Source organism: Zeus faber (assembly GCF_960531495.2).
Source record: "Zeus faber genome assembly, chromosome: 3".
NCBI classification, from domain to species: Eukaryota; Metazoa; Chordata; class Actinopteri; order Zeiformes; family Zeidae; genus Zeus; species Zeus faber.
The window spans coordinates 12,497,861-12,510,188 of NC_137190.1; the positions used below are offsets into that span (position 1 = coordinate 12,497,861).

The 12,328-nt window shown below is 45.3% G+C and overlaps 1 protein-coding gene across 2 annotated transcripts in view; it reads right to left on the reverse strand.

The window, feature by feature from the left end:
• LOC307228041 (semaphorin-4B-like) overlaps positions 1 to 12,328 on the reverse strand; it is a 47,973-nt gene continuing 35,645 nt past the window's right edge. For both annotated transcript variants that reach the window (XM_079997535.1, XM_079997534.1), the window contains exons 9-15: positions 10,848 to 11,029; positions 9,715 to 9,865; positions 8,829 to 9,039; positions 8,410 to 8,525; positions 6,946 to 7,103; positions 6,178 to 6,266; positions 1 to 5,435 (exon numbers count right to left, since the gene is read on the reverse strand). In XM_079997535.1, coding sequence (XP_079853661.1) covers positions 4,663 to 5,435; positions 6,178 to 6,266; positions 6,946 to 7,103; positions 8,410 to 8,525; positions 8,829 to 9,039; positions 9,715 to 9,865; positions 10,848 to 11,029 — 1,680 coding nt within the window. In that variant the 3' untranslated portion in view covers positions 1 to 4,662. The remainder of the gene's footprint in view (positions 5,436 to 6,177; positions 6,267 to 6,945; positions 7,104 to 8,409; positions 8,526 to 8,828; positions 9,040 to 9,714; positions 9,866 to 10,847; positions 11,030 to 12,328) is intronic.

The following is a 12,328-nucleotide window of genomic DNA, read 5'->3' on the forward strand; positions in this document are numbered from 1 at the left end:
TGCATGTTTTGGAACATGTGTTTTATTCATTTATTTAAAAAAATTAAAATAAAGTGCTTTTTATGTACAATATAATAAAAACAACAGTCACAATATCAATGTATGATACAAAAAATACAGCTCACAACATGTTTTTGTACATAACTGATCCAATTAAAAAAGAAAAAAAATAATTAAAAGAAAACAAAAGGAAACAAACAAATAAACACACATTTTTCATGCAGGCTTACGAGACCACATTAGTCTAAAAGTTCTTCAGTCAACTAAGCGTAAGGAATTCAGCTCTGTCACGATGTGGGAGGAGAAGCCGCCGACGCTGCGTGTCGCGGCCGGTATTTTTAGGGATTTGGAGTGTTTAGAACTGTGCTCACATTTTATCGTAATAATACGCGAAGCCGCAAAAACAAATGCATTATTTATATTGTGCATTGTATTGGAGGCTGCTGCAGAAATCTTAAAAAAATAAAATAAAAATAAAAAATTTGTTATGCAGATATGCGTCACCTAGTTGAGACTGTCATGGAAAGGACTGCTGTAGTATCCTTGAAGATGTACTGCAAAATATGTGATATATTTCACTTGGTTACATTCAAGTTCAGTATACTGTGCTGCTTTACTGGGATGCTGTCCAAAAAAATTATAGACTAATAATATTTTAGTCATTACAGTATTATATTTATTGTTTTCTTTTTAAATAAAAGAATGTCTTAAATAAATATCCACATTTGTAAAACAAACTATACCAATATGTCATATATAGTTATAATTAAAACACAAGACTAAACGCTATTGGAAATTAGTCTGTTTTTTTTTTCTCATACATTTACAAAATATTGTTTCCATGACAGATATGAAGGGTTTTGAGCAGCTCCCAGTCTCGCTTGTTTGCAGGTTAAGTTGCAGAGTGGTGTTAGTGGATCCATTCTAGCGTCGACCCGTGTTATGAAGCAGTGGAGATATTTAAGTGTGCCCACTTGGGGCTACAATCAAGCTTTTCACCGCACTACTGTTGGTGAGGTCACTGTGGAGTGGTGTACAACGTGGCACGTGGCTAAAGGCAGAACAAAGTAAACATCCAAAAAGGCATCTCGCAAAACGTGCCGCGGCTCCGGCCTGTCAAGCACCTCAAGGTGGCTTATTTATCGTCGTGTGTGTTTGGGGCTTGAAAGATGTTTTTTTTTTTTTTTAATCGAGGGAATGAAACGTACTCTACTCCGTGTGCAGGGCGTACTTTTCCCCCTCCGTCTCCATTTTTTATGAGGACATCTTCCGAGGTGGCTGGTTTGCGATTCTGCCAAACGAAATAGAGGATCCTCGGGGCGGTCGTGTCACTCCAAGGCGCTCGCGCGGGACGCGGCGCTGAAAGGGCCTTCACTGGAACACGGGCAATGATACGCTGGTAGAAGATATAAAAGCACACTGCTGGAGGCCCCACGTGCGGCGGCTGAAGGGGATACAAGGCGTACAGCCTTCCTCAGGGATGTATCCTGGAGAAGGCTGTAGTCTGAAGAAGGCTGGAGCCTGGAGACGGCCGTGGTTTGAAGGGAAGGCTGTAGTCTGAGGAAGGATGTAGCCTGAAGGCCGTATCCCTCCCCCCCCCGCGCGAGCGTCTCGGAGCGATACCACTGTCCCGACGACCTCCATCGCTCTTCCAGGCCGAGCAGTGCAGTTGTTCTTGAGTAACACAGTAGGGGTTTGATATGAAGAGGTGTTGTTATAACGGGAAAAAAAAAAAAAGACGAATCCAATATCGCTGACACCTTGACGTGCTTGATAAGCACCGACCAAGCCAGGAGTTGCGCTACCTAGAAATGTAATACTTTGTGCAAATGGATAAATATATGCTTGTTTAGGCAGTAAAGCACTATTAAAAAATAAAAAGGAAATCAGCAGTGTGCACTCTAGTTAAAATCTCTACACTACATCTTGCACAAGGTCCCTTCAAAACACACAATATTAACTACAGATATATACACAAAAGTAACAAAATAAGAAAACACTAAACAAAATACTATCACCACTGTGGAGCAGTTTGCTTTTTGTGCCGTAACTTTGTCAAACTCGTAGCAGACATATAGCTTTTTGTCATCTCAGTGTTTTGATATAGCAAATATTGATTCTGTATGATGTTGGAATACATACTGTTGGATAACTCGACCGATACAGTGAACTTGTTATACTTTTCACGATATATATTCCGCCGCGTCGTCGCCTCGTCCCTTAAAAATGAGTTTTATCTCTGAAATAACAGAACACTATGGATACGGTTTCCTACGTCTTTGGAAATTTTTTTGCTATATTTTATTTTTATTTTTTTTATTTTTTAAAGTCTCGACAAAGTCTTGAGCAACATGATTGTAATAGTGTTAGTGTCGGCTGCGATGGTCCCTGTCATAGCGAGATTCGTTTGACGAAGTGTCATCAGGCAAATATTCCTTTTTCTCAGTAGTCATGTGTCTTTCAGAACGCTCACCTGCTTTTAATAATTTGATAAAAAATAAAAAATAAAATTATTGAAATGTGCAAACGACCGAAAGGATTTGATGCCCCGACTAGTTGTGCTTTCACCTCATACCGTGGCGAGTGCAGCGGATGCGAGGATGTTGAGAAATGTGACCTGGACTCGTTGTGCTCGGGGAATATCAGGCTCTCTGCGTCTGCGGGTGCTACGCAGTGCTGCAGTCTGGAGTGCCACGCCCCAGACCTGGTGCTCCAAAAAAAACCATCTCAACACTGAAGTGACCGGAATTTAAGGGCACAGTCTTTATTTTGTCTCCCTTTTTAATTCTGCATCACTGTCCGTACTGCGTTTTTTTATTTTTTATTTTTATTTTTTATTGCCAGTTGAATTAACTTGATAATAACTTACTTCCACTAATGTGATTAACATTATGAGCTTAATAGCTTCTTTTTTTTTTTTGTTTTTTTTTTAATTGCAAGCTTTTGCCTTTAATGTGAAATTCAAACTGAGAAAGGCAATTAAATATCTCGATGGCGACTCCCAAACAACGCAGTTTACTGAAAAAATAAAAATCTGTGAAATTATTAATTATCCACTGGCTTAAGTCACTATTACATTTTTTTGGCAGCTTACATTAGATGAGAATGTTACAGAGACCTTCAGTGCCAAGATGTTTTTGCGATTACCAAATTCTGGTCCAACACCGTGTGCTTTTTTTCTGACAGTGATCGATGCTAACATAAGGCATAAGAACGAGCGGTCGTGCAATAATGGCAATATTGCATTTGGATAGGACCAACAAGTCTTTTGGCACACCGTGCGTGATGATTTTTGGTGCTGTTGTGGACATGACGGACACATGTTGAACGGTTCTCTCTCTCCTACTCGGTCTCCTCCGACGCCCTGAGTGAGGGGAGCGAGGCCCCGGAGGCAAAACGGAAGGAACAAAAACCCTAAAAGGGAAAATCATCTCAAAACGATGACAAGCAAAAGGGATGTTCTGACTCCCTGTTTATTTTGGGATGATCAAAGCCAAATCCAAAATCGGCTTCGCCCCCTTCCCATAATGTGAAAACCTGGCAGAAAGGCATATATATAGTATATTAACACAGATTCGGTAGGAGGGGCTGTTGCAGATCTCGATGGGACTCTCGCACACTTTGCCTCATCCTGCGTCGAGGTTTTCAGATCTGGCTTCGGGCCGACCCGAGCGAACGGGAGTTGGATAAATCAGCGGTGCTTTGTCGCCGGTGTTGACCTGTTTTCCCTTCAGTGTCCTTGTACGCGCGTTTCAGTTTCGCTCGCTGCCTCGCCACCTTCGCTCAAAGCGCCACACCGGGCGTCGACCCATCTGCCCCGAGGAATCGGAATCCGTCGGACCCGACCCTTGAACTCTCCGCCGCCATCGTATTTCCTACTTCTGATCGATACTTATCTACATCGTAAACTTACTTACTTCTCAATTATTTCCCAATAAAGAATTATCCCATCTTCTGAGCTGCTATTAGGCTCCTTCTTTGTATTGTTTTTTTTGTTTTTTTTTAATTTTTTAACAGAGGTTTGTATGGCATCACCTTGGACTGCATGCATCTGACGGTGGTAACGTCTTTCAGGAAGTGGTCATTCTTTTTTTTAATTTTACATCCCAATGGGACCCAGCGGGTCCATCGAACTAAAATGTTGTCTTTCGACGCCGCAACTACACATTTCTTCACCCAACGACGGGAAATCGAAATTCTTCCGACCTGCTTTCTATTTCTATACTTTGATTAAAGATGCGTCTTTGTTTGAAATGTACAACCTTCTCCCACCGCTGAACTCTCGGAGAACCGTGCGTCTGCGTGGATCTCCGGTTCAGGGCCGCACGAGCACTGAGGTGACTCAATCTAACGAGAGACCTCGGAAATCTATGTTAAACAGCTGCCATGGTTAATGGATCGATGGTGTAGCGCCGCGCCGCTCCGCGAAGCGGGCCCCGCCCTGCCCCGCCCGGGCAGGGCCGATCGACGTTGGGAGTGGAAATGACAAAAGAAACCGACCTCCGTACCGAGCACAGAACAAAGATGACCGAAAAAGGAAAGAAAAGATGTGCTGTGTGGCGGTGGGAGGGCGTCGGGGGCGTTCCTCTCCGTTCCTGCTGGCTTTTGCCCGTATGCCCCTGACGGAGACACAGAGCAGCATGTGTAGCGTCCGACGCGCCCTCACACAATAGAGTCCTTGATCTCGGACCCCAGCCGGACCCGGGGCCGGGGGCAGGTGGGCGAGTACTCCACGTGGCTCTCCTTCACGTTGAGCGGCCGCCGGTCCGACGACTCGGAGAAGCTCTTGCTGTTCTCCGGCGAGGACTCGTGGGTGGGCGTGCTGCAGATGTAGTTGTCGTTGAGCGTCTGATAGCCCTTGTGGTCCGAGGTGGAGACGGGGATGGTGTTGCCGTTCAGGGGCAGGCTCTCGGCGGGCTTCCCCGCAATCCGCGGCTTCTTCTGCTGCATGTTGGGGCACTCGCCCTGCTTAAGCATGGACTTCATGTGGTCCCGGTTCCTGTAGACCACAAACAGCGAGAACACCAGCAGGGAGAAGGCCAGCAGGGCGCACACCACGATCAGCTCGTTCCAGTAGGTCTTGGTGTGGACCTGCGCCGATTGCGACTCTCCCGGCAGGATGATCGTCTCCTCGCGCTCGAAGTGCGGCGTGCGCGAGTGCCCGAACGGGGTGGTGCTCTCCAGGCGGGGCTCGGCCCGGACGCAGTAGTTGGCGAGTGGCTGGCGGAAGCCCTCCTCCTCTGACCAGCACTCGTACGTCTCCAGCCGGTCGACCTGCGCCACCACCACCAGGTTCCCCTCGGGCGTGGCGTACAGGAAGGGGCTGGCGGCGTCGCTGTAGCGCCACCTCCTGCGGGCCAGGTTGGAGCGCAGCTTGCACGGCAGGATCCGGAAGGTGTTGACGGGGATGGTGATGAGCTGGCACTGGGAGCCGCCTACACAAAAAACAAACAAACGATAAAAAAAATAAAAATAAAAAATTAAAATCACTGTAGTTGTGCAAAAGAGGAACAATAAAATGAAAGTCGCAAAACCAAATATCGCAATGTTTTTTGAAAAATATATATATATTTTTTTTATATACCTTTATTAGTCGCACAACGGGGAAATCTGCAATTTCTCTGCATCTACCCATCCTAGTATCTGACGTATCTAGGAGCAGTGGGCTGCCATATAGTGGCGCCCGGGGACCAGTTAGCGGGAAAAGCATCTTGCTCAAGGACACATCGGCACGCTACCAGGAGGAGCCGGGGATCGATCTGCTTACTAGACGACCCGCTCTACCTCCTCAGCCACCGCCCCCATATATTTTAGGGAAGACAAGATATTCACACTCAAGAAATATTTGAGAGTATCACGAGTAATGTGGATATTAATACATTTCCCTCACGGGGATCAACGGCTAGAACAGTCTGTAAAGTTCAGAAAACAAAATTACCACAATTCAGCCTTGAAGTCAACATTTAAGTAGACCACCATAACAAAACATTCCAGATGATATCCATCTCATATCAGTATAGTATTCATCTGTATTAAATGGCTATATTGCCCATCCCTTCAGTCAGGTCACCCTGCACACAGTACCACGGATTCATGACAGATGTGTCACCGTGTGTGATGACAGGCCGCTGGCCTGGAGGGGCTTTAATAAGAGCAGAGACAGAGACGGAGACTCACGGCTCGCAGGTCTGGTGGATCTGGGGCTGGGGAAGGTTCTGTTACAAATGGCCGAGGTGTCGGCGTCCTCCACGTCCTGCTGCCAGTGGCTGGGAGCAAAACAAAGCATTTAACAGAGTGAGCTTAGCGGGCGTAATGACAGGAGCCGGGTACAAATATGTTCGTATCCCTCTGAAAGGCTTTATTTGCGACGCCTCTAAGTATGGCTCTGCGAGCGTGACGTGCTTTAAAAGCTGCTGGTTCGAGCACATGACTGCAGATCAAACGCTTTTTGGAGCAGTGGCGCGTGCCTGTATTGTTGTGTCATCCTGCACAATAGGATGTTTATTTGAGCATAAATAAGAGGCTTAATAAATCAAAAATAGAGCTACAATAAAATATATTAACTGTCTAAGATTGATTTGAATATTAAAATGGGGCATGATGGAAGGCATTTCGACTAAAGAGGATAAAATTGTGAATGCTGTGTATTGGAACATTTGATTTGCTGGTCCAATGCATTTTTTAGTGTTTGCTTAAAGGACCTGACATTGAAAGGACCACAAATTGTTTATTAGCCCGTTTACTAAAATGTTATTGGAGCTGTCAGTGGGACCAGGAGAAAATCATTTTAAGATAAGATAAAACAAGATAGTACTTTTTTAATCCCTTGTAGGTGTAAGTGCAGACTAAGATTATATACACTAAATTAACTAAACATAAACATACAAAATAAAAAAAACCCAGCAAAAACAAATACGCCCAAAAAAAATAAAAAAGGGCTGTCACCTGTCGGGCGGAGCCATCCTGACGTCCCTGCAGAGCCGCCCCGTCCAGGCGCAGTACGGGTCCCTGGACAGGACGCACTCCCCACAGCTCAGGTAGTTGGAGCAGTTGGCCACGGGAACCTCAACCAGCCCGGAGTAAGAAGAGACGAATAGCAAGCCCTGCAGAAGAGAAGCAACACAAACAAATAAAACCACTGCCGTGCCGAGTGAAGCTCCATTCCTATTTAACCTTCGATAGACTTTTGTGGAAGAAATACAAACAGTTTTTGTTGTTCGGTTGGTTTTTGAAACTCGATTAAAATAAAATAAACACTACAAAGTAAACATTTGCAATTGAAAACCTCACAAGTTGGCCACAAATTGGCCTCAAAAATAAGTATTTTCCACAGTCTAGTTTCAGCCGAGCAATCTGAAGGTTCTTGGATGTATTCCAACATCACTGCTGATTTCAATAAAAGTTATTATTTTTTTAAGTACGCTGTGAGGCAGTGGGTTCGATTCCCGCCTGGGGCACTGTTGGCACCGTGCTCCGGGCGGGTTATCTCCCAAATAGGAGCCTTTTTGTATGGAATTTGCATGTTCTCTCCGTGCGGCTTCCTCCACCTAACGTCAGTAAGGACCCCCACCAAAAACATGCAGACATCATCGTCTGACCAGCGATGGACACTCGTCACCAGGTCCCCGGGCGCGTCCACGAATGCTGCCCACTGCTCCTGGCTGCCCCCCCGGAGGAAGGACAAGCCAGGATGGGTTAAATGCAGAGGCCTCATTTCACCGGCCACCATCAAATGCATGTGTGTGTGTGTGTGTGTGTGCATGTGTTGTAGTGTGGTGTGTTGCGTGATAATTAAAGATTCTTCTTCTTCTGAAAATAATGCACTCTTTATAAATACATAATTCTTCGCCTTGTTCCTAAACTCCATTCCCACCTGTCTAAGCCAGGTCTCTGCACCTCCCTCATTAACTGCTCAGTTTTTTTGTTGTTGTCTTTTTACACTCTTCCCTCCCTTAAATTATACGCCCATTAGCAGCCAAATATACAGTAACCACAGATGACCTCATATTTGAGTAGGACCGCGTAACCTCAGATAAGAAAGTCTACCTTAGACGCTCTGGCCATGTAAGAACATTATGTTTTCTGAGGAGAGAGCAGTGATACAGTTTAGCTCCAAAGCAAATGCCAGAGAGGATCATAAACCCTGCTCCAGACGGTGCTATAACTAAACGGAAAGTTCAATGGAATGGCCCCACGGGAGGAAAAAAATGTCTGCGGCAATTTCGAGCTTTGGTAAATCTGTCACTATCCATTTCTATAAGTTCAGCATGAACACAAATGTGAATGGCTTAAAGGTGCACACATCAATTAATATGAAAAAGTGGCTTTTAATAAGTTTGTGTATAAGACTCTTTAAGTGAATAAAATATTCAAGAGTGAAACTGAGAAATAAAAAGTGTTTAGAGTCACCCTCTGTGGATCGAGCTCGATGTGCTGCACGGGCTGAGGCTCCTGAAACAGAATCATCTCCTCTATGATGTGCATCTTGCTGTTGGTGTTGATCGCTTTGTGAAGCTTTCCATCGTCTGGGACACACAGAGGGAGAGCGAGTAAGCTTGGATTTTAAGAGAAGCAAATTAACAGGATGGATATAGTTGGAAAAAAATTAAATAGAGAACAAATAAATAAATAAATAAACAAACAATCAAACAAATAAATAAATAGATCAAACCACTGCAACATTTTCAAATTTTCATAATAGTATAATAATACAACCTATGTAAAATCATGTCCATTTGTTCCATGTTGATGCAGTAAATGGCAGCGGTGCAGCTAATCATTTACCGAATTCTGAGATTCCTCAGACCAAACAGACGAAAGTACGGTACCTGTTCCGATGAAGAGCACGTCGTACGCCCTCTCCATGCCCTGGATCTTGTGCACGGCGATCTGCGTGTAGCGCACGTTGCGCTTGAGCAGCAGCGGGGGGCTGCGGATCACACTGTCCATCAGGAAGTGGTCCTTCACAAAGTTGAGCACCTTATCAGGCATGTGTAAGGACGACTGGATGCCCATCTGCCTGGCATGGTTGGTCACACACTGTGTGGGGGGGGGGGGGGGTAAAACAACCTCTTTGTTTCGTTGTTTGATGAAAAATACCATTTTAATGGTATATAGTTTTGCTATAGCACCACATCATGTAGGTTGAACCATTTTGATAAATCATGTAGATAACAATGCCTTCTAACTTATTTTCTACCTTCTGTATCTGATTTGCCTTGGGTCAGATAAGGGATATGACCACGTCTCAAAAACCCAAAGTAATCTAAAGTAATCTTATTTTAAAATAAGAAAAGTGTAAATCATATGCACCGATAAACAACAGAAGGTTCATTCTGGCACAAACAAGTATAATCAACATTCAATGTGATCTTATTTAAATTAAAATATAATCTTTATAATCGACTTTTCAAGCACTTCAGCACAAATGCGGCTATTTTCAAGGTATTCCAGTACTTAAAAGTTCTGAGGAGAAAATTTAAGCACTTCAAGGACCTGGTAAGAACCCTGATTAAAGGCCATTCTGTTTTAAGAGCATCTACATTTTTCAACATGCTATCAGATATGGGACTAATGCTGTCTAGGCTAGGAAATACAGGCCTTTTGTGTGTGTGTGTGTGTGTGTGTGTGTGTGTGTGTGTGTGTGTGTGTGTGTGTGTGTGTGTGTGTGTGTGTGTGTGTGTGTGTGTGTGTGTGTGCGCGCGCATCACGTACGCCCCCGGGTCGTGGTTCTGGGACTGGGTGGTTGTAGGTGTACCACTGCTGCGTCTCCCTGTTGACCTCTCGGTAGCGGCCGCTGAAGGCCCTCTCCACCTGGGCCATGGAGAAGGCACACACTGCCGAGCTGCCCGACGCTCCTTTGTACCTGCAAAGGGAAAATAAATAAAAAGTTGGAAAGGTGACGTTTAAAAATGACACCTGGTACCACTTACTGGGGGGAAAAAATCAATAATAATAATATTGGTAACTGCAAACGCAATAAACTTAAATAATAATAATACAGTGATGTAATCAGCCTCTTTTGCTGCCATTCTCACCCAGCATGAATGTAGGTACAGTATGTCATGAACATCCTTGACAAACTAAAACTTACATCTATCAAATGTGAAAATGGAAAAAATCTAATAATTAAGTAGTAATTTTGCACTACGAAGTTAAAATAATTTACAAGGGCCATTGTATTATTGTGTTTTGTTTCGAAAATGGTCTATCAACTCTAGTTGCGTATCTTGTTGGTGGGTGGTGGAATTAGGGAATACGAAAATTATTAAATTATTTATAATTTTAAAATAAGATGCTTATTTAAAATGCAGGCATTACAGCGGAAAAAACTAAGTGAGGAAAGATAAAGTCAAATGAAATAAAAACAACATATATATAACATACATATATAAATACAGCTACATTTATTTTGTAAACCTTTAGCTCTGTGCTTATGTCCATGAATATACAGTATAGTCTGTAAATAAAGGAAAGAAACAGGTATTAATATACAGTATATATATTAAATGTGAATTTAATTTACACATCTGTTTACTCAGTTGAATGAGTCTCTGAGTCTGTGTTCAATTAGATATGCGTGGCTCCGTCTTGTTCGGCGCATTTTATTCACGCTTTGATGACAAACTGCAGATCCGGCCGCGTTTTCCCTCCGGACGTGCAGGTTTGCGTTTGTGGATATTAGCGCGAGACTCGGTGCGCACCGCGAGCCTCAGCAGCCGTGCGCTTGAGACGCGATGAAGTGACGCGGCAATTGCTCGCGCCTGGACGCGAGACGGGAATGAGCGTCGGGAATGAGTTCTGTCGGGTTAGCGCTGCAGAGACGGCCGCATTCATTTTGTACTCACCACTGGGAGGTGAAGACCCCGTAAAACACGGTGTTCTCCCAGCTGTCTCCCATGGGCTTGAGGACGAACATGTCCTGGATGATGTTGAAGGGGAAGCCGTCGTCGGGCAGGGAGCACAGGAGCTGGGCCTTGAGGAAGGTGGTCCACTTCTTCTGGAGCACTCTCTCGCCCCCCCTGTCGCCCTGCAGGGACGGGAAACAAACGTTAAGTGTGTTGAGTCTGAACCCGGCGAGAGAAAAACAAGGCTGAAAAGGGAAGGAGAGGGCGGGAATGTAGTCAAACGGAGCTGCTTCCCCCGGGACGGGATAACCCAGAAAACCCTGTCGTCACCGCTGCAGTGTCTCCGCTGTCCTTTAGAGGGCGCGTGGAGGTCAAATGAGAGCGGCCGGTTCATGCCAGGAACGCTTCTACGCAGCGTTGTGAATAACAGTGGGAATGATGGAGATTATATTCTTTGAGAATGCGTCGGGTATTCACGGCGAATTGAATTTCAGATTGCGTGGCAGTAAACGGCGCAGCTTTGGAATCTAATATGTAGGGGGGCGTACGCATATTTGATGTCTGAGGACATGATATTCGTTTCTCTTTTAAAGAAGAAAGGAGAGATGTCGAAAGGATTTGCACATAAATATTCAGTAATTACGGTTGGAGCTGAGGATCTGCTCTCAAACCCGGAGATAAAAACAAAACAAAAAAACTGTCGCTCCCCCTTCGAGCACTCAAGTACTTAAAAAAACAAACAAAAAAAACCCAAAACAGTTATCACATGACATAGCTCGACCCCGGTGATAACTGCAGAGCTTGTAAACACACTCCAGAGGTACTCCTCCGAAAGAGGGAAAAGAAAGAGGACAAACAGCCGCTAGACTGAACAACACACCCATGAGGAGGAGGAGGAGGGGGAGGGGGAGGGGGAGGTAAAACGGGGCAGAGGACAACAGCCGATCTCTCCCAACCCCGGGACAGGTCGCCTGGCTCAGGAGGACACAGCTTGGATTCAAACCCTCTCAGGACAGAGAGGAAGAAAAAAATGCATGACAACAACACTGTAGGAATGAATCTGCCCGGGGCGGATAATAAAATGTAAATCTATCCTACACTCGCTCGCCATTAAACAGAAACAATTACGCCGTTGAACTGTGAGGTGAGGCCGCATGGGACTAATGCAAAGGCCTGGGAGCCAATTACCAGGCTGCAGCAGTAGCCGCTCCACATAATGAGACCAAATTCCTGCCCTCTCAGCTGTCCCCAGCTATTGTTGCCGCGCTCGCTAGACTTGTGCATTCAATCTCCGGAGCCACGCCCCCCCCCCCACGACTGGTAGCTGCAGCTTGAAAGCCCCCTCGGCTCCTTTACCGCCGCCTCACGCCGCTCGACGTGGAGATTTCGGCCGGCGTGGCTTCTTGGCTTCTGCCGCGGACCTGGGGAAAGCGGCGGCGAGGCCGGCAAACGGAACGAGGGCCGGCAGACGCGTGGCTCCG